We start from the raw sequence: 23,386 nt of genomic DNA, 5'->3' as shown, positions 1-23,386 counted from the left end.
CCGGACGGAATTCTGTGCTGGGGTTCAGTGAACTGAGAGCTGAACCCAGGGTGCTCCCTGTGCGAGGGGGGAAAGCCAGGCCTGACTAACAGCTGAGTGTAGAGGACAGGTGTTTAGACAAGGGAGGTTGAAGGGAATTTCAAACCTCAGAAATTTATAGTTTAGGGGTTTGGGTCAGAATTTTCAAAATCCACAAAGATGGGACAGGAGGCAGGCTGGTCTTTCAAATATTATAATGGACCTTCCCTTCAGTGTGTAACCCCCAGCAACTGAAGCTTCAGGAGACCCAGCACCTGAAGGGAGGCTGGGACTGTTCAGACTGTCCGCACCTGGGTTTCTGGATTAATAGTGGAGTGATAATACCACTGGGCCATTGCCTTCCCTCAATAGTGGAATTCTCTTTCCTCGAGATCAGTGGGGGTGCAGTTGTTGAATATCTTAAAGGCAGAGGTAGACTGCTTACCTAGCCAGGCTGATAAAGTGGATGGGGATACGCAGTGAAGTTGAGGCCACAACCAGATCAGCCTGATTTTAATTGTCAGAAGTCAGACCACACCGGGTTTATTTGAAATCACAAGCTTTAGGAGTTCTGCTTCTTTGTCAGATTATAACCCTGTGTCGTCTGACTTCTGACCTTATTCACCCCAGTCCAAAACGAGCACATCCACCTCCTGATTTTATTGGAACAAGCTCAAGGGGCTAAATGACCTACCAGGTTGCCAACGTGATTAGACTCAGCAGCGATGGCTTCCATGGCCAAATAGCTTGTCTCCACTCTCTGTCTCGATTCACAGCTAGATAATGGCCACTCCAGTGAGAGGTGCAGACAGCCTCAGTGACCATCTGTATGTTCCTAGGAAGACATGTCACTCAGGAGCTGAGGATAGTGCAAAGAGAGATGAAGAGCGTTGTTTAAAAAATCGTATTTGGTTTAAATGGCGATACTGATTTTCTCATCGCTCTTGTTATTTTTAAGGTCCCTCGCAATGAATTTGGAAATGTCTATCTCTTCAAGCCCTGCATGCTTCCCAGAGGCTGCAAGCTCCTGAGGGTCCCCAACATCAACCGAGTGGCCCGGAAGCTGAACATCGACTGTGCAGGGGCCGTGGTTGGATTTGATTTCCATTCGGGTCATTCACACCCCATGTAGGTAGCAGCTTGCCCTTTCTCAACACTGCTACATCAGCAAACTTGAATTGAATTGAATTTATTGTCCCGTGTCCCGAGGCACAGTGAAAAGCTTTGTCTTGTGAGCAATCCAGGCAGATCACCGAGTTAAACAGCATAGATAGTAAATACTAGGTAAACAACAGCAAAAACAAAAACACAGGTACAGGCGAATGCTAAGAGTTTGTGAGTCCATTCAGTATTCTAACAGCAGCAGAGTAGAAACTGTTTCGAAACCGGCTGGTGCGTGTGTTCAGGTTTCTGTACCTTCTCCCCGATGGTAGAGGTTGTAGCAAAACGTTTCCAGGGTGGGATGGATCTTTGAGAAGATCTATTTACTTACTGTAAATGGGCTGAGAGATAGCCTTATAGAGGTTTGTAAAATCATGAGGGGCATGGATAGGGTAAATAGGCAAGGTCTTTTTCCCGGGGTAAGAGAGTCACAGGTTTAGAGGGCACAGGTTTAAGGTGAGAGGGGAAAAATTTAGATTAAATTAGATTACTTACAGTGTGGAAACAGGCCCTTCGGCCCAACAAGTCCACTCTGACCCGCCGAAGCGCTACCCACCCAGACCCATTCCCTACATTTACCCCTTCACCTAACACTACAGACAATTTAGCATGGCCAATTCACCTAACCTGCACTTTTTGTTTTGGACTGAGAGGAAACCAGAGCACCCAGAGGAAACCCACGCAGACACAGAGAGAATGTGCAAACTCCACACAGACAGTCGCCTGAGGCAGAAATTGAACCAGGGTCTCTGGCGCTGTGAGGCAGCAGTGCTAACCACTGTGCCACCCATTTTTTTTAACCCATCTCCCTGCTCCAAAAATCCATTTAATACAAACACTCCCACGTTTGGGAGATATCAGCGATTAAACTGATAAGAACAGAAGTGACACATATTCCGAGCCAAAAGACTGAGAAGAGATTTAAAAGGGACCTAAGGGGCAATGTTTTCATGCAGAGGGTGGTGCGTGTATGGAATGAGCTGCCAGAGGATGTGGTGGAGGCTGGTACATTTACAGCATTTAAAAGGCACCTGGATGGCTATATGAATAGGAGGGGTTTAGAAGGATATGGGCCAAGTGCTGGTAAATGGGACTAGATTAGGTTGGGATATCTGATTGGCATGGACGAGTTGGTTCAACGGGTCTGTTTCCTGTGCTATACAGCTCTGTGACTTTAGTTCGTAGTCTACAGTCCTGTGACAGCCCTTCAAGTTCTGAGAATCCATCCAATTCTGGCCCCAGCAATGCTGAGGTCACTTGGATAATTTGATACAAATGCATTGATTCACAGTCTCTGAGAGACAGAGATGAACAAAGGAAATATTAAAGCGATTATCCCCTTACTGAATTGACCAAGAAATATTTGTGTTTGCCATAGGTTTTAAGAAGTGCTATAATTATACTTTTCATTGTCACAAAAAGTGCTCCAAGCTGTTTGTCTTTGGCTGTTCTCACAGCTGGTTTAAGAGGAAACTGGAAATATACAGGGAGGAGAGAAGAATCAGTGGATTTGCTGAGACAGTGAGACAAACAAAGGTGAAAGGGGACTTGTGTGGAGCAGATACGCCAGCCTGGAGCAGATTGGCTGAGTGGGCTGTTCCTGTGCTGTACATGTTCTGTTATTCTATACAAATGTCTGAAAATAATCCAAATAACCTCCTTTTCTTAACCTGACCCCTCACCACCCTCCATTCCCAGCATTGACGGATATATTGTCTGTGAAGAACATGTGGAGATCCTGTTGGCAGCTTGTCAGGAAGAAGAGGCCGAAATGGCAAGAAGAGAACAAAAGGTGAGGTGTTCCTGAACGGGAGGTGGGTAACAAGTGAGGGACAGCTGAACATTGATGGTTTTCCAGGGTCCAGGACACATATCAACAGTTAAAGCAAAGGCCAGTCATTTGACCCTGGGGGTTTTGATGTCTTGTTGCCAGTCTCAAAGGTGAAATGCTGGGGCCTGCCTGTCCCCATTTTCAGGATTCCCTCGGGAAAAGGTTGTCCAGCAGTGGTCGTCGCGTGGGTACATGAGGTAGGTTCCGCCCCCAGTGGGATCCTGGTTCCAATCAACGCTATCAGGGCTGGCATACGGTGTTTTGGATTGTGTGGGCGCTGGATATATCTGTAACTTGCATCATGGTTCAGTCCAGTTCTGGCCATCCCAATAGAAAACCACCGCTCACCCTCACTTGCGAGTGAAAATTCCTGGACTGGATTGTACTATTGGTCTGGATCCTGTCAGTGACTCCAGACGGAAAACATTGCAAAAGCATAGGGTTAATCAAAGGTAGTTGAGCTTGTTGATATTGTTTAATTGTATGTCACTTCCGTCAGACAGAGAGGCACATCTTTCAGTCATGTAACACAAGCCACTCGTATTCAGGTTACTCCCAGAATTTCACTGCATTTACATTTGCATCACCCTCAGACATATTGAGCAAATTCGGCCAGTTTGGTCTCGCAGTCGGGGGCATGCTTCATTTTCAATCGATGGAAAGGTTTGTAACAAGTGGGTGATTTAAATTAAGGCTGCGGACAATCAGGAGATGTTAGGGGCTCAGTGGGCCAACCTGCCTACCAGTGGCAGCAAGCTGTTCCCAAGTTCCTCAAGAGTTTGACAAGAGCTGAGCTCAGTAATCCCTGTCCACTTCCCAATGAGAGGAAGTCTACAGCTCAAAACATACACAAACTGTGAAATCTCAATCTGTCTCACACTCCCCAGACTTCACACCAGTGAGTGAGAGAAAATACTAAATGTAAAAACAACCATACAGTTTATAAAACTTTACTTTGTATCTAACTCTGTGCTGTCCTTGTCCTGGGAGTGTTTGGTTGGGATAGAGGTAGCTTTATTTTCAATTTAAGAGTATAAGGAGCTTTACTTCACATTTAACCCCTTGCTTTATCTGTCTGGGGATGTTTGATGGGGACAGTGTAGAGGGAGCTTTATTCTATATCTAACCCCGTGCTGTCCCTGTCCTGGGAATGTTTGATAGAGACAGTGGCAAGGGAGCTTTATTTTCAGTTTAAAAGAGTAAAGACTGTTTTACTTTCAGGTTAAAAGAATATAATCTTGTTCTGCCCTGTCCTGGGAGGGTTTGGTTGGGACGGTGTAGAGGAAACTTCACTATGTGTCTAACCCTGTGCTGTACGTGACCTGGGAGTGATTGACGGGGATGGTATCATGGGAGTTTTACTTCCATTCTAAAAGCATTGAGCAATTTTTACTCTGTATCTAACCCTGTGCTGTCCCTGTCCTGGGAGAGTTTGGTGGGAGAACAGTGTAGAGGGAGCTTTACTCTGTATCTAACCCTGTGCTGTCCCTGTCCTGGGAGAGTTTGATGGGGGACAGTGTAGAGGGAGCTTTACTCTGTATCTAGCCCCATGCTGTCCCTGTCCTGGGAGTGTTTTATTGGGGGACAGTGTAGAGGAAGCTCTACTCTTTAGCTGATTGCTTTGTGATCATTTGGATCTCTGAAATGTAGGGATTTGATCTCTGTACTGACATCTTGCATCTGATTGATTGGAACAATCCAGAAATAAATAGCTGTAATTGTTTTCAACTCGTTTGAATAAAATGTACTGATTGTATTTTCTGAACAGAAACGAGAGCAGCGTGTAATGGGAAACTGGAAGCTGCTGGTGAAAGGCTTATTGATCAGGGAAAGACTGAAGGCTCGCTATAGTGTCAAGGTAATTCACAGGAACAAGACGAAAGGTCATTCAGGTCACCTTCTCCCAGCCTGACAATCATGTGATGCAATAATAATGGAGGTATCGATTGATCAGAGCGATCAATTCCCTACCTTCGTACGGAGATGAGGAGAACTTTCTTCAGCCAGCGGGTGGGGAATCTGTGGAACACATTCCTGCAGAGAACTGTGGAGACTAAGGCATTGAGTGATTTAAGACACAGATAGATCGGTTCCTGACTGGTAAAGGGATCCAAGGTCACAGGATGAAGGGTAGGGGAATGGGGTTGAGAAACATATCAACCATAATCCATTGATGGACTCGATCGGCCAAATGGCACAGTTCTGCTCCTATATCTGACAGTTTTATCCTCTGGTCTTTGAGGACACGACAGTCCCAAACGTGAGGTGAGCAAAACCCCAGTGGAGAATGTTTAAAACCATAGATCTCCAGTCACCAGCTCCTCCCAAGCACTATCCACTCATTAATCATCATTTTCAAATCCCTTCAAGGTGCCCCCACCCTGCCCCTGCCCCCCCTCCTCTACCAGACCCCAACCCTGAGATCTCTGCATCCTCTCATTGAGACTCTGAGTCGTCATGTTAAAACTGCTCCAGCACTGGGGCTTGTACCTTCAGCTGCCCGCGCCCCAAGCTCTGGATCCTCTTGATCTCAGTTGCTGCCTGTTCCTTAGATTGATGACCCTCTGTGAGATCTGTCTTTGCTCATGTTTGAACCTAACCCCATCATGAAATTTTACTTATTCATTCATGGGATGTGGGCATCTCTGACAGGGCCAGTGTTTGTTGTCAATCTGCAATGGCCCTTCAGTAGCTGGTGGTGAGATGCCTTCTGCTTTAGAGCGCCGCGCTGTCGGAGGGACAGTGCCGAGGGAGCGCCGCGCTGTCGGAGGGACAGTGCCGAGGGAGCGCCGCGCTGTCGGAGGGACAGTGCCGAGGGAGCGCCGCGCTGTCGGAGGGACAGTGCCGAGGGAGCGCCGCGCTGTCGGAGGGAGAGTGCCGAGGGAGCGCCGCGCTGTCGGAGGGAGAGTGCCGAGGGAGCGCCGCGCTGTCGGAGGGAGAGTGCCGAGGGAGCGCCGCGCTGTCGGAGGGAGAGTGCCGAGGGAGCGCCGCGCTGTCGGAGGGAGAGTGCCGAGGGAGCACCGCGCTGTCGGAGGGGGCGCCGCGCTGTCGGAGGGAGAGTGCCGAGGGGGCGCCGCGCTGTCGGAGGGAGAGTGCCGAGGGGGCGCCGCGCTGTCGGAGGGAGAGTGCCAAGGGGGCGCCGCGCTGTCGGAGGGAGAGTGCCGAGGGAGCGCCGCGCTGTCGGAGGGAGAGTGCCGAGGGAGCACCGCGCTGTCGGAGGGGGCGCCGCGCTGTCGGAGGGAGAGTGCCGAGGGGGCGCCGCGCTGTCGGAGGGAGAGTGCCGAGGGGGCGCCGCGCTGTCGGAGGGAGAGTGCCAAGGGGGCGCCGCGCTGTCGGAGGGATAGTGACGAGGTTTGATACAAGTTCAGCATAACTTGAACAAACTTGTAGACAGAAATCCAAATCTTTTAACACCTTTTGTTTTATGGTTTTTGCTCAGGACGGCGCTGCCCTGAACTCATCTCCGGATGTGGGGAGGGGCAGCTCACTCGATGGGAAAGCTGACAGTAATTCCACCTCAGTCAGTGACGCGACCGTCTCGTGGCCCTTGAACCGGCAGGAGGAGACAGTGAAGGGGACGGCAAAGAGCAGGAAACAGAAGAAAGCAGAAGAGAAACACCTCTTCCCGTTCGAGAAGCTGTGAGAGCCAGTGACTGCCCAGAACATGGTTTGAGAGGGAGGAACCTCCTGTCTCACCTGTAACCAAAGAATGGGGGTACATAAACCCCTCCACCCCCCCCCATTCCCCTTCAGGGGCAGGCTGCCCTGGAGACTGCTCAGGGCACCCTATAGTTAGAGTATCTCCGAACACCCCCTGCCTTAAGGACAAGGTTCCAGTAGTTGCTTTTTAGTCTTAGTTGCACAGATTAGACGGAAAACCCTCTTTGTTCAGGAGCTGGGAGCCTGGAGAGACTGCGGAGAAGGGGAAGGGACTCTGGCGGAGGGGGGGAAAGGGACTCTGGCAGAGGGGAGAAGGCAGTGGGTCTGTGCTTCAAACCCATTGGTCAAGTTGCCAGCACAGCTGACACCCCCAGCAAAGAGTCATTAACCAGAGGTTATCTCACTCACCAGAGATCCCCTTCATCCAGTGCTGAGCTACGAAGCCCAAGTGGACAAACTGCATTCCAGTTACTAAAGCAGAAATTACTGGGAAAACTCAGCAGGTCTGGCACTGTATTCCAGTTCTTCCTTTGTATGGAAATCCCAACTGTGACTAGCTGTTAAAGACCAGGTTCTGTTCCTCCTTCTGAATGTGCATGGAAACGAACAAATGCTAAGGGTGGCTGTTTGCGAAAGCTGCTCTGGGAATTGAGTTGAATCTGAAATGAAGGCTCAGTGCAGTGCAGTGTTGTTGCTGTAGCTGGAAACAGGCTAAGTTGAATTTTCCACCACTGCACAGCTGGGCTCTGGAGTGGCCGCACTGTGGTCACCTTTCTCAAGGACAGGGAGCTGTCTCTGGCTGATCTCTGGATTGTGACAGAGTGATCAGTGTGCAATGTCAAGCAGCTCCTCATTTCTCCCAGGCAGTACTCATTTGCACACGCCCATGTGTGTTTCTGAGCATGTTTGAAGGAGCTGCTAACATTGAAGAATAACGTGTGATAATGCAAAGGGCATTAGCAGAGAGCTGAGCCTTAAAAGGAAAAATATAGGAAAACAAACAAACCAAGTGAGAGTATCATTTAACAGAAGACTTTTTAATATCTCTCCATTTAGTCACTGTTCAGTGTGTATCTACCCCCTGAGGCCCTGCTCATTGTCTGAGCTCCCTCACCTCTCCACTACCTCAGCTTGCCAACAGTCAGATTTTTTTCATGTTTTGGCAGTGCATATTGACAGGCTATTCCACTGCAGTGAACTTCACAGCAGAATCCTCAATCCTGTTCTCAGCCTAACTGCATGAGCAAACCATCTCCAAAAGGAATCACTCAGTAGACGGTCAGCAGTCCCAGCTATCTGCCCCTGTCCTCCCCCACCACACCCCGACCCTCTGCCTATGGTGGGGGCTAAAATCTTCCCAAACAGTTACAATAACCAAGCAAGGATCTGCTATGGAACCAGAACATGTTATTTTCTATTCTGCAAGTTAACTGGTTGTTGCATGAAAATGATTTTTAATTCAAAACAAAGGTCTCTCTTCCCAGCTCCCACTGCCAAAAAAAATCAAGCTCTGAAACTTTTTTTTAAGAACCACTAAATCCAGTTTGCGATCTCTGTATATCCTGTACTATTGGTTTTGTACCTACTTTGTGGAAAATAAAGTGTTGATTTGTAATTAAATTCATTGCCATGCTCAGACCAACGTCAGTGTCAAAGGTAGATTGTGAGAGGGATACAAACTGTTTACAGAGATATTAACTGGTTAAATAAGTGGGTCAAAAGTTGGCAAATGCAGTATAATGTGGGAAAATGTGAAGTTATTCATGTTGGATGGGAAACAAAAGAAGAATGTTATTTAAATAGAGAAAAAAACTGCAGAAAGCTGCAACACAAAAGGACGTGGGGAAACTTGTGCATGAAACACAGAAAGCTAGCACAGCACAATGGGTAGCAGGTAATCAGGAAGGGTCAGTGAATGTTGGCCCTATGTTTTAAAGGGGTTGGAGAATAAGAGTATTATACTGCAACTGTACAAGGTGCTGGGGAGCCCACATCTGAAGCACTGAACAGTTTGGGTTGCGTTATTTAAGGAAAGGTATTATTTGACCGGAGGTAGTTCAGAGAAGGTTCACGAGGATAATCCCCAGAATGGAGGGATTGTGTTATGAGCAAAGACTAACAGGTTGGCAGTTTACTCACTCTAGAAGAATGGGAGGTGATCTCACTGAAATATATCGGATTCTTAAGGGGCTTGACAGGGTCAATGCTGAGAGGATGGTTCCCCTCATGGGAGGGTCTGGGCCCAGAGGGTACAGACTCAGAATAAAGGGGGCATCAGTTTCAGACTGAGATGGGGAGGCATTTCTTCTCTGAGGGTTGAGTGTCTTTGGAACTCCTTGCTACAGTGAGTGGTGGGGACAGAGTCCTTGTGGACATTTAATGCTGAGATAGGTTGGAGAATCAAGGATTATGGGGAAAGGGCAGGAAGGTGGATGTGAGGAATGTTGGAGCAGGCTTGAGGGGCTGAATGGCCTACTCCTGTTCCTGTTTCCAATGGTAGACAACTGGAGGGTAGTGGGTGATCAAGCTGCTTTGCCCTTTGTAATGTTGAGCTTCTCGAGTGAAATGAAAACAAAACACTGCAAGTCCTCATCTGCATCTTAAGTGACAGCAATTAATGTTTCAATGACTAAGAGAGTTGACTCTGCATAAACACGGGGCAGACAGTAAATTGTCCTTGGAGGGCCTACAGACAGGCAGACTCACCATAAAGTTAGGAGATTTTAGAGTTAACTGTCAAGGACAGTGTAGTCCTGGGATTAGATTCCATTGAGGTTTGATGTTTAGGATGCATTCTAATGGTTGGGTTCAGGATGATGTGATTGATAGATGGACATGAAGAAACTGCCAATCTCCCAGTTTCTACATTTTTACAGCAATTGGATATGGAACCATACTACTCCTGTAGATTACAAAATGTCAAAGGATCAGAACTCTCGTTTGAAAGAAAACGTATAGTGGCACGATGTAAGAGCTTTACTCTGTATAGAACCCCATGCTGTCCCTGTCCTGGGAGTGTTTGATTGGGGGACAGTGTAGAGGTAGCTCTACTCTTTAGCTGATTGCTTTGTGATCATGTGGATCTCTTGAAATGTAGGGATTTGATCTCTGTACTGAACAATCCAGAAATAAATAGCTGTAATTGTTTTCAGCTCGTTTGAATAAAATGTACTGATTGTATTTTCTGAACAGAAACGAGAGCAGCGTGTAATGGGAAACTGGAAGCTGCTGGTGAAAGGCTTATTGATCAGGGAAAGACTGAAGGCTCGCTTATAGTGTCAAGGTAATTCACAGGAACAAGACGAAAGGTCATTCAGGTCACCTTCTCCCAGCCTGACAATCATGTGATGCAATAATAATGGAGGTATTGATTGATCAGAGCGATCAATTCCCTACCTTCGAACGGAGATGAGGAGAACTTTCTTCAGCCAGCGGGTGGGCATGGCACTCATCCACAGATTCTATCAACAAACACATCGACCTGGTCCCAATATACCAGCCACTGCAGCGGACAGCTGGAACTGACAACCGGAAGCGGCAGATACAAACCACTACAAATGCCGGAGGAAAGATCACAGAAGCGCTTCACAGAAGGGTCCCAAGCACTGAGGATGTCACCTAGACAGGGGACGAAATGTCTGCAACACAAATTCCCAGCTCGGCGAACAGAACCACAACATGAATGGCCTCTTCCTGCTTCTAATCTGCATGATCTTAATTTGTATTTAATGAAGTGATCCTCTAAGTCAATAAATCAATGCAACTTGGCGGTGTTTTATTTCAAAAATATATTTGTTTGTAACAAAAGAAGTTCCATTTCATCAAACCCTTCAAACACAAACTAGAACCTTATCAGACTGCACATTGGCAGAGAGGCAAACTGATCACAGTCTCATGCTGACAGATTATTGCAAACTCACGTCTCAAATTTTAACAACAAACATTTTTACTCTGGGCCAGTGACAGGTACAAATGCAAACTCAAGAATCAGGCAATCTGAGCTTGACTATTGCAGGAGGAGTTCAACGAGAGTGACCAGGCCAAAGGAGAACATTATAGATGACCCACTTGTGTCTCAGGATTGTTGTAGGTACAGGGAGTGATGTGAACAATAACAGGGGTTTACTTTTTTTTTTGAAGACAGCTGTTTGTCAGCCCCAGTTGAGAAAGGAAGTAAAGAGGGCACACACCAATGTCTGCTTCTCCTCTAAGCTCAGAGCATCTTTGGGCGGTCACGGGACTTCACAATCAGGATGGGCACGAGAGAGAAGCAGCCCAGGAGCAGGGCCACCAGGGGGCGGTAGAAGAGCCAGCCCAGGGCTATAGTCAGTAGTGTCAACGACGTGGCGACACACCCAGCGAAAACAGTCAGGCCCAGGCTGACCAAGTCCCGGATGATTGGGACCCAGTCCACTGTGGGAGGAAAGACAGGCAGTGTTTAAAACAGCATCGGCAAAACATCACCGCTCACCTCGCCAGATCCCAGCACCACATCCTCTGGTTTAGGAGCAAGGTTACACCATTAAAAATAGGGGCAGAGATAGGCCATTTGGCCCATCAAGTCTGCTCTGCTATTCAGTGAGATCGTGGCTGATCTGATCATCCTCAACTCCACTTTCCTGCCTTTTTAAACTTAAACCCTGATTCCTTATTAATTAAAACAGTGCCCGAATCTTAAATTGATTTAATAACCCAGTCCCACGGTTGGGTTGTGCTAAAGAATTCCATGGATTCACTGCTCTCCGAGAGAAGAAATTCCTTATGTCCATCTTAAATGGGTGACCTTTATTCTAAGATGATGCCCTCTGGTCCTAGACTCACCTTCAAGGGGGAGCAACCTCTCCACATCTCCCCTGCGAAGCCCCCTAAGAATCTTGTGTAATTCAACAGGGTCACCTCTGAACCGTCTATATTCCAATGCTATAGGTCCAACTGACTCAACCTCTCATAAGAGGGTCCCTCCATCCCTGGGATCAGTCGAGTGACCCTGGTCTAGGATGCCTCCAATCGCAGTCTATCTTCCCTTCGGTAAGGGGCTCAAAATTGTTCACAATGATCCAGCTGTGGTCTGATAAGGGCCTTGTACAGTTGTAGCTCTATTCACTTTGAAATAAAGGCTGGCATTTCCTTTTATGCAGTGAACTTGCATGCTGGCTTTTTGTGATTTATACACAAGGACTCCCAAATTACTCTGATCTGTAGCTTTCTGCAGTCTTTCTCTATTTAAATAATATTCAGTTGCTCTGCTCTTCCTGCCAAAGTGCATGAGCTGACATTTACTGACAAGATTTATATCTGCCAATATTTTGCCCCCTCTTTTAACCCGTCTATGTCCCCTCTGCAGAACCTCTACCACTAACCTTCCCACCCATTTTTATGTAATTTGCAATCCTGGCTACTTGACAACTCACTTTCCTCATCCCAGTCTTTAATATATTCTATAAATAATTGTGGTCCCAGCACTGATCCCCATGGCACTCCAGGATGACCAGGGTGCCATCCTGAAACTACTCCCTTTTGCCCAACTCTCTCCTGTTAGCCAATCCTCTATCCATGCTAATGTATACTTCTTTCCTTTTAATAGCTTAATATGTGATACCTTATCAAACACTCTCAAAGTCCAACTATATTACATCAACTGCTTCCCCTTTATCTATCCTGCTTGTTCCTTCTCAAACATTTAATAAATTATCAGAAAGTATTTCCCTTTCATGTAGTCATGCTGAATCTGCCTGATCATATTATGTATTTTTAAATCCTCTGCTGTTACATCCTGTATAATAGACTCTAACATTTTCCCAATAACAGATGTTAAGTTAACCGGCCTATAGTTTCCTGTCTTTTTTTTACCGACTGGCAAGTGTGAATCCTGCACAGAATCATGTCCTGAGAACACAGAACATAGAACAATCCAGCACAGAACAGGCCCTTCGGCCCACAATATTGTGCCGACCTGTGAACTATTCTCAGCTCGTCCCCCTACACTATCCCATCATCATCCATGTGCTTATCTAAGGATTGTTTAAATCTCCCTAATGTGGCTGAGTTAACTACATTAGCAGGCAGGGCATTCCACCCCCTTACCACTCTCTGAGTAAAGAAACTGCCTCTGACATCTGTCTTAAATCTATCACCCCTCAATTTGTAGTTATGTCCCCTCATACAAGTTGACGTCATCATCCAAGGAAAAAGTCTTTCACGGTCTACCCTATCTAATCCTCTGATCATCTTGTACATCTCTATCAAATCTCCCCTTAGCCTTCTTCCCAATGAGAACAGACCCAAGTCCCTCAGCCTTTCCTCATAAGACCTTCCCTCCAGACCAGGCAACATCCTGATAAATCTCCTCTGCACCTTTTCCAATGCTTCCACATCCTTCCTGTAATGGGGCGACCAGAACTGTACACAATATTCCAAGTGCGGCCGCACCAGCGTTTTGTATAGTTGCAGCATGATTATTGTGGTTTCAGAACTCAGTCCCTCTACCAATGAAACCGAACACACCGTATGCCTTCTTAACAGCACTATCCACCTGGGTGGCAACTTTCAGGGATCTATGTACATGGACTCCAAGATCCCTCTGCACATCCACACTACCAAGAATCTTTCCATTGACCCAGTACTCTGCCTTCCTGTTATTCTTCCCAAAGTACATCACCTCACATTTAACCCAGCAGCATTTAGCCCAGTAATCTCCTTAGTATCTTTTGTCCAGTGATAATTATTGTGTTGCATTTCCTCTACCCTTCGCCCCAGCCCTAATGTAGACCAATCCTTCCTGTTCAATATTCAGGATGGAGATTGATAGGTTTAGATTAGACCAAGGCATTAATGAGTATAAAACTAAAGCAGGTAAATGGATTAGGATGCAGGTCAACCATGAATAGTGAGACAGCAGTGAGGGGCCGAAGGGTCTCCAGTTCCTGCATTACAATATCACGTGAACCAAACAGGGAGGACACAAAGATAAATACAACTCCTATCGACAGTCTGAGAAAGTCACCTGATCCCAGTTACCGGATAATCCAATTACACTACTGGATAGGCCCGGTTACCTGATCCCTGTTTGCTGGATGATCCCGGTTACTGGGTGATCCCCAGTTACCAGGCGATCTTTGGTTACCAGCTGATCCTGGTTGCTAGGTGATTCCTGGTTACCAGGCAGTCCCAGAATCCCTACAGTGTGGAAACCGGCCATTTGGTCCAACAAGTCCATACTGACCCTCCGAAGTGTATCCCACCCAGACCCATTCCCCTATTACTATTCATTTACCCCTGACTAACGCACCTAACCCACACATCCCTGAACACTATGGGTAATGCACCCGTTGGACTGTGGGACGAAGCCCACGCAGACATGGGAGAATGTGCAAACTCCATACAGACTGTCACCAGAGGCAGGAATCGAACCTGGGTCCCTGGTGCTGTGAGGCAGCCGTGCTAACCACTGAGCCACCGTGCCTCTCTGGTTAGCAGTTGGTCGCCAGTTACCAGGCAACCGCTGGTTGCTAGCTGATCCCAGTTGCGAGGCAATCCCCGGTTACCGGTGGTTATTCACAGCAGAAGAAAGTTCAATAATTTAAAGTGAAGCGAGGAGCCCCCAGCTCACCGATTGTGTGGAAAATCTTTGTCATGAGCTTCATGCCGAGGAACATCAGCATCCAACCAGCAAACCGTAATCCCCAGGTCAGCATCGAATTCGCAGCATGTTCCCTTTCAAAGACCTCCTGTGGGATGGGGAAGATCATTGCTCAGAAACTCATCCAGCGGCTTCCTCAGTGTCTAAACTGCCTCTTCATGGGGCATTTCATTGCTCATTCTCCCACTGCGATGTACTGGACCCTCACCTGTCCCCAGCCCGTTCGCCCACTCCCACTCCCTCACTCCCAGCCTCAGAGACACCCTCTCCCACTGGGGGACAGACCACAATTGGATCAGGTGGAGACCATTTGGCCCGTCCAGGCCTCTCCCCCTGTCCATGAGGTCAGAGTTGATTACAAATCCTGCATTCACATCCAACTGCAGTAATCTTTAATCCGCTTAATCTACTTACCCCCAATTGCAAAACTATTCAGGGAGCGCGTCTCCATGGCCTTTAACAGTGGAGAGCATCTTCATTCCAGAAAGGCCCCAGCCCCACCACCCTCTCCTACCTCGAGCCTTCTCACTCTCACTGAGCTAGAGAGGCCCCTGAGGTACAGGGCTGTAGGACATCGAATTGTATCTGTGTAAGAGCCACCCCAAGGGGTCACTAATGTAAGACAGTCACTCATCAATCCATTGGGAGTTCAGGACGAAGGTTCTCACCCCAAGAGTGGGGATCAAACGTGGGACTCATGGCCAGAGGCAGGGGGGTGAACGGTAGAGATGTATTTTAGGACAGCCTGATGAATAGGTGAGGGAGAAAGGATTAGTGGGAAACGTGAATAGTGGTTAAAGAGTAAGTTCAGGATAAAGTGGGTGGGGGAAGGGGGTGTTGGGAGTTTCACATCAGTGTAGGTTGTGGCATGAATCTGATTGGTTAAGACCATAAGACATAGGAGTGGAAGTAAGGCCATTCGGCCCATCGAGTCCACTCCGCCATTCAATCATGGCTGATGGGCATTTCAACTCCACTTACCCACACTCTCCCCGTAGCCCTTAATTGGTTGTAACCTGCCTAGCAACGCGACCCAGCAGCTGAGAAACTACAAAGGTCAAACAATTATCAATTCAACACTGACCGTCGCAGACAGTGACTCCTCATACAACAGTTCCAGAACGTTCCCAGATTGTGTCTGGTACGGAAGCAGCTGGTCCCCTTGCTGACGTGCCACGACAGTCACCTGCAGAGAGCAGCAACATGAGATCTGGTCAACAAACCCTGCCCAAACACAAAGCAGCAGCTCAAACAGGATCTTCCTGTGCGTCAGGTGCACAATCCCCTTCCCCCTGTCCCACAGTAAGAGCCACGGGGGGGACGGGGGCACCAGTTTTGTTGAGTTTATATTCTGGTCAGAGCTCTGGCACTGAGCTGGGGAAAACAAATGGCTCAGTGGGAATGTCAACAGAATAAGAATCCAACGGCCCAGGTGAATAATGTGGGGGCGTGGGTTCAAATCCCATCACGGCACTGGGTGGAATTTAATTTCACTTAAATCAGGAACAAAGATATAGTTTTGCGGTTGTCATCAAATTGAAAGAAAAAAATATATAGTGTGGCAAACATAATCAGTAAACCAACGGAAAGGGGCAAGTTTTAAAATCCAACAATCAGAAACAAAACATATAAAGTTGGAGAAAATAAACTTTAAGGGTAACATGGAGAAAGTGAAGATTGCAGATGCTGGAGATCAAAAATGTGTTGCTGGAAAAGCGCAGCAGGTCAGGCAGCATCCAGGGAGCAGGAGAATCGACGTTTCGGGCAAAAGCCCTTCCTCAGGGATACCTTTAAGGGTAACCTTGCAGATAATATCAAGATAAACACTGAAAGCTTTGTTAAATATACAGGAAGGAACCGAGTGATCAAAGTGAACAAAGGGCTCTCACAGAAGACTTCCGACAGCGCGGCACTCCCTCAGCACTGACCCTCCGACACTGCAGCACTCCCTCAGTACTGTCCCTCCAACAGTGCGGCACTCCCTCAGCACTGACCCTCCGACAGTGCAGCGCTCCCTCAGCACTGACCCTCCGACAGTGGGGCGCTCCCTCAGCACTGACCCTCCGACAGTGCAGCACTCCCTCAGTACTGACCCTCCGACAGTGCAGCACTCCCTCAGTACTGACCCTCCGACAGTGCAGCACTCACTCAGCACTGGCCCTCCATCAGTGCGACACTCCCTCAGCACTGACCCTCTGATAGTGCAGCGCTCCCGCAGCACTGACTCTCTGATAGTGCGGCACTCCCTCAGCACTGACTCTCTGATAGTGCGGCAATCCCTCAGCACTGACCCTCCGACAGCGCGGCACTCACTCTGCACTGACCCACCGACAGTGCAGCACTCCCTCAGCACTGACCCTCCGACAGTGCGGCACTCCCTCAGCACTGACCCTCCAGCAGTGCGGCACTCCCTCAGCACTGACTCTCTGATAGTGCGGCACTCCCTCAGCACTGACCCTACAGCAGTGCGGCACTCCCTCAGCACCAACCCTCCGACAGTGCGGCGCTCCCTCAGCACTGACCCTCCGACAGTGCGGCAACTCCCTCAGTACTGACCCTCCGACAGTTCAGCACTCACTCAGCACTGGCCCTCCATCAGTGCGGCACTCCCTCAGCACTGACCCTCCGACAGTGCGGCACTCCCTCAGCACTGACCCTCCGACAGTGCGGCACACCCTCAGTATTGACCCTCCGACAGTGCAGCACTCCCTCAGCACTGACCCTCCGACAGTGCGGCAGTCCCTCAGCACTGACCCTTCGACAGTGCGGCACTCCCTCAGCACTGACCCTCCGACAGTGCCGCACTCCCTCTGCACTGACCCTCCGACAGTGCGGCACTCCCTCAGTACTGACCCTCCGACAGTGCAACACACCCTTAGTACTGACCCTCCGACAGTGCGGCACTCCCTCAGCACTGACCCTCCGACAGTGCCGCACTCCCTCAGTACTGACCCTCTGACAGTGTGGCACTCCCTCAGTACTGACCCTCCATCAGTGCGGCACTCCCTCAGCACTGGCCCTCTGACAGTGTGGCACTCCCTCAGTACTGACCCTCTGACAGTGCGGCACTCCCTCAGCACTGACCCTCTGACAGTGCGGCACTCCCTCAGCACTGACCCTCTGACAGTGTGGCACTCACTCAGCACTGACCCTCCATCAGTGCGGCACTCCCTCAGTACTGACCCTCTGACAGTGCGGCACTCCCTCAGCACTGACCCTCTGACAGTGCGGCACTCCCTCAGTACTGACCCTCTGGCAATGCGGCACTCCCTCAGCACTGGCCCTCTGACAGTGTGGCACTCAATCAGCACTGACCCTCCGACAGTGAGGCACTTACTCAGCACTGACCCTCCATCAGTGCGGCACTCCCTCAGTACTGACCCTCTGACAGTGCGGCACTCCCTCAGTACTGACCCTCTGACAGTGCGGCACTCCTCAGCACTGACCCTCTGACAGTGCAGCACTCCCTCAGCACTGACCCTCACAGTCCAGAGCTCTCTCAGTATGCTGTTGAAGTGTCAGCCTGGATCATGTGCTTAAGTCTCTAGAGGAGGTGAGAGAGGGAGAGTGAGATGGCGTGGGTTTGGTAATGGGACTGAAACTGATGAAGTGATAAGGCAGGGCAAGGCCATGCAGAGAACTGAGCACAAGTTTCTGGTTATGAAAGTGAGCTTTTGTGAAGTTGCAAACCAGTGAGTGCCGGGACATTGGGAATCAGAACTGCTGCTGCAGATTAGACCAAGTGCATTGGCAGCAGCAGGAGTACGGCTGGACAGTCGGGACTTCGCTGCAATAGTCCAGTATGCCCCCTCATGATAGCCATCTCTGCCCTGGGAAAAAGTCTCTGGTTATCCACTCTATCTATGCCTCTCATCATCTTGTACACCTCTATCAAGACACCCCTCATCCTTCTTCCCTCCAATGAAAAAAGCCCTAGCTCCCTCAACATTTCTTGATAAGACATGCCCTCCAGTCCAGGCAGCATCCTGGGAAATCTCCTCTGCACCCTCTCTAAAGCTTCCACATCCTCCCTATAATGAAGTTACTAGAATTGAACACAATATTCCAAGTGTGGTCTAATCAGGGCTTTATCGATCTACAGCATAACCTCGCAGCTCTTAAACTCAATCCCCCTGCTCATGAAAGCCAACTCACCATATGCCTTCGCAGAGAAAAAAATGAGGTACGAAGGTAAACTGGCCAAAAATATAAAGGAGGATAGTAAAAGCTTTTTTAGGTATGTGAAAGGCAAAAAAATGGTTAAGACTAAAATTGGGCCCTTGAAGACAGAAACAGGGGAATATATTACAGGGAACAAAGAAATGGCAGAAGAATTAAATGGGTACTTCAGATCTGTGTTCACTGAGGAAGACACAAGCAATCTCCCTGAGGTAACAGTGGCTGAAGGACCTGAACTTAAGGGAATTTATATTTGCCATGATTTGGTGTTGGAGAGACTGTTAGGTCTGAAGGTTGATAAGTCCCCGGGGCCTGATGGTCTACATCCCAGGGTACTGAAGGAGGTGGCTCGAGAAATCGTGGATGCGATGGTGATTATTTTCCAGAGTTCGATAGATTCAGGATCAGTTCCTGCGGATTGGAGGGTGGCTAATGTTGTACCACTTTTTAAGAAAAGTGGGAGAGAGAAAGCAGGAAATTATAGACCAGTTAGTCTGACCTCAGTGGTGGGAAAGATGCTGGAGTCTATTATAAAGGATGAAATTACGGCACATCTGGATAGTAGTAACAGGTTAGGTCAGAGTCAGCATGGATTTATGAAGGAGAAATCATGCTTGACTAATCTTCTGGAATTCTTTGAGGATGTAACTCTGAAGATGGACGAGGGAGATCCAGTAGATGTAGTGTACCTGGACTTTCAGAAAGCTTTTGATAAAGTCCCACATAGGAGGTTAGTGAGCAAAATTAGGGTGCATGGTATTGGGGGCAAAGTACTAACTTGGATTGAAAGTTGGTGGCTGATAGGAAACAAAGAGTAGTGATAAACGGCTCCATTTCGGAATGGCAGGCAGTGACCAGCGGGGTACCGCAGGTATAAGTACTGGGACCGCAGCTTTTTACAATATATGTGAATGATATAGAAGATGGTATTAGTAATTGTGGTGAAACGGTTAAAAATTATGTCCCAATACATGTGTGAATCTAACCGGAATGGAGGTGTTGCTTAGTCCCGTGTGAATCTTATTACACACCTCCCCGTGTGAATCTTCTTATCTGTATGTAACCAGAATGGAATGTGTTTTTTAGCCTTGCTCTGCTGTTCACATGAATGTTTATATCTGGAAAAGAGTATATCAGCTGGAAAAGTCTCCAGTTCGGTGAGTCTGCTCCGGGGTTACGTTTAACCGCCGAGCGTGGGTTGTTGGCAACCGCTCTACGAGAACTGACGGCTCCCAGTTCCGGTAACATGTAGAGTGAGTATAAGCCAGACCCGGGAGTCTGCTCCGGGGTTACGTTTAACCGCCGAGCGTGGGTTGTTGGCAACCGCTCTACGAGAACTGACGGCTCCCAGTTCCGGTAACATGTAGAGTGAGTATAAGCCAGACCCGCTGGTTGTGGCGACGCTGCAGGGAATAAAATGCCCATATTCTAGCAGACTCGCCTCTTGGTCGTTTGTTCTGTGTCAGACTACTCTCCTACGAACCTGACCTTGAGAATTTTTTAAAACATTTGGCGCTGCGAGCAGGGTCAATCGCAATTGAGGAGAGATTTTGATACAGAACAATGTTTTGGAAAAAGACTAAGAAACCAGAAGAACAAACTGTGGAGGTCCCGACCGTCCCGGGATGGCATGGATGTGGGCATGTACGTGGCAGTTTGTTTGAGAGAGGATCCCAGTCCTGCCGAAGAACCCCTTGCCTGGGGTACAGCGGAGGATGTGGGCATGTCCAAAAAGCTGAAGCGGAGTTAACAGAATTGAATGGGATTGAACTGAACTGAACTGAGTGGAACTGAAGTGAATCAAATTGAACGGAACAAAATGGAACTGAGCTAAATTGAATTGAAATGGACGGAACTGAATTGAACACAATTGAATTGAACTGAACAGACCTGAACTGAGCTGAATTGAATTACACTGAATTGACTGAACTGAAATTAACTGAAACGAATTGAACTGAATTAAGCATAATGTAACACATGTATTGGGCCAAGCAGTGGAATGTGGTGAAACGGTTAAAAATTATGTCCCAATACATGTGTGAATCTAACCGGAATGGAGGTGTTGCTTAGTCCCGTGTGAATCTTATTACACACCTTCCCGTGTGAATCTTCTTATCTGTATGTAACCAGAATGGAATGTGTTTTTTAGCCTTGCTCTGCTGTTCACATGAATGTTTATATCTGGAAAAGAGTATATCAGCTGGAAAAGTCTCCAGTTCGGTGAGTCTGCTCCGGGGTTACGTTTAACCGCCGAGCGTGGGTTGTTGGCAACCGCTCTACGAGAACTGACGGCTCCCAGTTCCGGTAACATGTAGAGTGAGTATAAGCCAGACCCGTTGGTTGTGGCGACGCTGCAGGGAATAAAATGCCCATATTCTAGCAGACTCGCCTCTTGGTCGTTTGTTCTGTGTCAGACTACTCTCCTACGAACCTGACCTTGAGAATTTTTTAAAACAGTAATAACTGATGATTTGCTGATGATACTAAGCTGGGTGGCAGGGTGAAATGTGGTGAGGCTGTTAGGAGATTAGAGGGTGACCTGGACAAGTTAGGTGAGTGGTCAGATGCATGGCAGATGCAGTTTAATGTGGATAAATGTATGGTTATCCACTTTGGTGGCAAGAACAGGAAGGCAGATTACTACCTAAATGGAATCAATTTAGGTAAAGGAGCAGTACAGAGAGATCTGGGTGTTCTTGTACATCAGTCAATGAAGGTAAGCATGCAGGTACAGCAGGTAGTGAAGAAGGCTAATAGCATGCTGGCCTTCATAACAAGAGGGATTGAGTATAGAAGCAAAGAGGTTCTTCTGCAGCTGTACAGGGCCCTGGTGAGACCACACCTGAATTAAAGGATTGGACACGCTGGAGGCTGGAAACATGTTTCCGCTGATGGGCGAGTGCCGAACCAGAGGACACAGCTTAAAAATATGGGGTAGACCATTTAGGACAGAGATGAGGAGAAACCTCTTCACCCAGAGAGTGGTGGCTGTGTGGAATGCTCTGCCCCAGAGGGCAGTGGAGGACCAGTCTCTGGATTCATTTAAGAAAGAGTTGGATAGGGCTCTCAAAGGATTGTGGCATCAAGGGTTATGGAGATAAGGCAGGAACAGGATACTGATTAAGGATGATCAGCCATGATCATATTGAATGGTGGTGCAGGCTCGAAGGGCAGAATGGTCTACTCCTGCCCCTATTGTCTATTCTTAACAACCCTATCAACCTGGGTGGCAACTTTGAGAGATCTGTGGATGGGGACCCCAAGATCTCTCTGTTCCTCCACACCGCCAAGAATCCTGCCTTTAACCCTGTATTCTGCATTCAAATTCAACCTTCCAAAATGAATCACTTCACACTTTTCCAGGTTGAAATCCATTTGCCACTTATCACCCCATTCTGTATCCAGTCAATGCCCCACTGAAACTTACAACAGCCCTCCATACTATCTACCATTCCACCAATCTTCGTGTCTTCGGCAAACTTACTAATCCACCCTTCCATTTCCTCATCCAAGTCATTTATAAAAATCACAAAGAGTAGCGGTCCCAGTAACGATCCCTGTGGAACACCACTCGTCACCGAGCTACAGGCTGAATACTTACCATCTACCACCACCCTCTGTCTTCTGTGGGCTAGCCAATTCTGTATCCAGACAGCCAAGTTTCCCAGTATCCCATGCCTCCTTACTTTCTGAATGAGCTTACCATGGGGAACCTCATCAAATGCCTGACTAAAATCCATATATACCACATCCATTGCTCTATCTTCAAATGTGTTTTGTCACATCACAAAGCCATGCTGACTACCTCTAATCAAATTCTGCTTTTCCAAACAATCATAATTCCTGTCTCTCAGAATCCTCTCCAATAATTTGCCCACCACCGACTCAGTGATAACAAAAACAGAAGTTGTTGCAAAAGCTCAACAGGCCTGATAGCATCTGTGGAGAGAAATCAGAGTCCGGTGACCCTTCTTCGGAACGGAAGGTAGCTGGGAAAGAGTTGCTTTTTATGCAGAAGGTAGGGTGGGGGGGAGGGGGGAGGAGTAAAAGATCGGTGGGGATAGAGCCCAAAGGAAGAAGGGGACAGTTGCAGAGACAAAGAGTAACAATCTGGCTACAACGGTGTGTAGCTGTTAATGGGGACTGTTAGTGACTAACAATGGGTTAGTGCCTAGCAGACCATGTGATCACAAGGTTTGGTGTTTGGGTGTGTGGCTAAGGACATGACAGAAGGTGCTCAGGTTCTAACGTTATTGATATTGAGTCCTGAGGGCTGCAGGTGGAAGATGAGGTGCTGTTCTTCCAGCTTGTGCTGAGCTTCACTGGAGCACTGCAATAAACCCGAGACAGAGGTCTCAGCCAGGGAACAGGGTGGGGGGTTAAAGTGGCAGGAAACTGGAAGCTCAGGGTCTTTTTTGTGGACAGAACGCAGATGTTCTGTATGGTAGTCTTTCAGATTTTATTGATTCAGTGATGGTGGGGACAGGGAAGGTGAGGAAAATGGAGACAGAAACTGAAGCCAAGTAGGTCCTTGTGGGAATGAGGAACTGGGTTAGGAGGCAATCCCAAAGCCAGGGGCATCTAAACTGGAACTTGCCCGATGTGATGAGGCTCCTGGAAGCACAAGGCCTGGGTATGTCAGACCTGAATGATGCCAAGAGTTTTTTTTTGTGGGGTGTTGCTGGTGACTGATCCCAGGGTCTGAGGGACTTGAACCCTCAGTGAGTTTGAAGGAAAAAATCATTAAACAGTCGTGTCATTAACACTGAGAGGCTGGGCCAGCCTGGGGCAACAAGAAAAGATTTACAAGGATGTTGCCAGAGTTGGAGGGTTTGAGCTTTAGGGAGAGGCTGAACAGGCTGGGGCTGTTTTCCCTGGAGCGTCGGAGGCAGAGGGGT

General features: G+C 48.2%; 2 protein-coding genes and 1 pseudogene across 4 annotated transcripts in view; 1 reads left to right on the top strand and 2 right to left on the bottom strand.

The window, feature by feature from the left end:
* Positions 1-10,438, top strand: part of xpc (xeroderma pigmentosum, complementation group C) — a 49,097-nt gene extending 38,659 nt beyond the window's left edge. For 2 of the 3 annotated variants that reach the window (XM_087994048.1, XM_087994049.1), the window contains exons 13-17: positions 977-1,146; positions 2,878-2,971; positions 4,779-4,868; positions 6,450-6,649; positions 9,863-10,438. In XM_087994048.1, coding sequence (XP_087850174.1) covers positions 977-1,146; positions 2,878-2,971; positions 4,779-4,868; positions 6,450-6,649; positions 9,863-9,881 — 573 coding nt within the window. In that variant the 3' untranslated portion in view covers positions 9,882-10,438. Of the gene's footprint in view, positions 1-976; positions 1,147-2,877; positions 2,972-4,778; positions 4,869-6,449 lie in introns of all 3 variants that reach the window. The other variant, XM_043707558.2, reaches the window with a different exon arrangement.
* Positions 1,922-2,100, bottom strand: LOC122559280 (U2 spliceosomal RNA; annotated as a pseudogene).
* tmem43 (transmembrane protein 43) overlaps positions 10,425-23,386 on the bottom strand; it is a 33,704-nt gene continuing 20,742 nt past the window's right edge. Inside the window, exons 10-12 of the mRNA XM_043707561.2 lie at positions 15,394-15,495; positions 14,280-14,397; positions 10,425-11,083 (exon numbers count right to left, since the gene is read on the bottom strand). Of these exons, the coding sequence (XP_043563496.2) occupies positions 10,884-11,083; positions 14,280-14,397; positions 15,394-15,495 (420 nt within the window). The 3' untranslated portion in view covers positions 10,425-10,883. The remainder of the gene's footprint in view (positions 11,084-14,279; positions 14,398-15,393; positions 15,496-23,386) is intronic.

This window comes from Chiloscyllium plagiosum, unplaced genomic scaffold, assembly GCF_037043375.1.
Source record: "Chiloscyllium plagiosum isolate Xiang-an unplaced genomic scaffold, Cpla_swu_hap1 HiC_scaffold_14, whole genome shotgun sequence".
NCBI classification, from domain to species: Eukaryota; Metazoa; Chordata; class Chondrichthyes; order Orectolobiformes; family Hemiscylliidae; genus Chiloscyllium; species Chiloscyllium plagiosum.
This window is presented reverse-complemented; position numbering and strand designations above follow the sequence as displayed.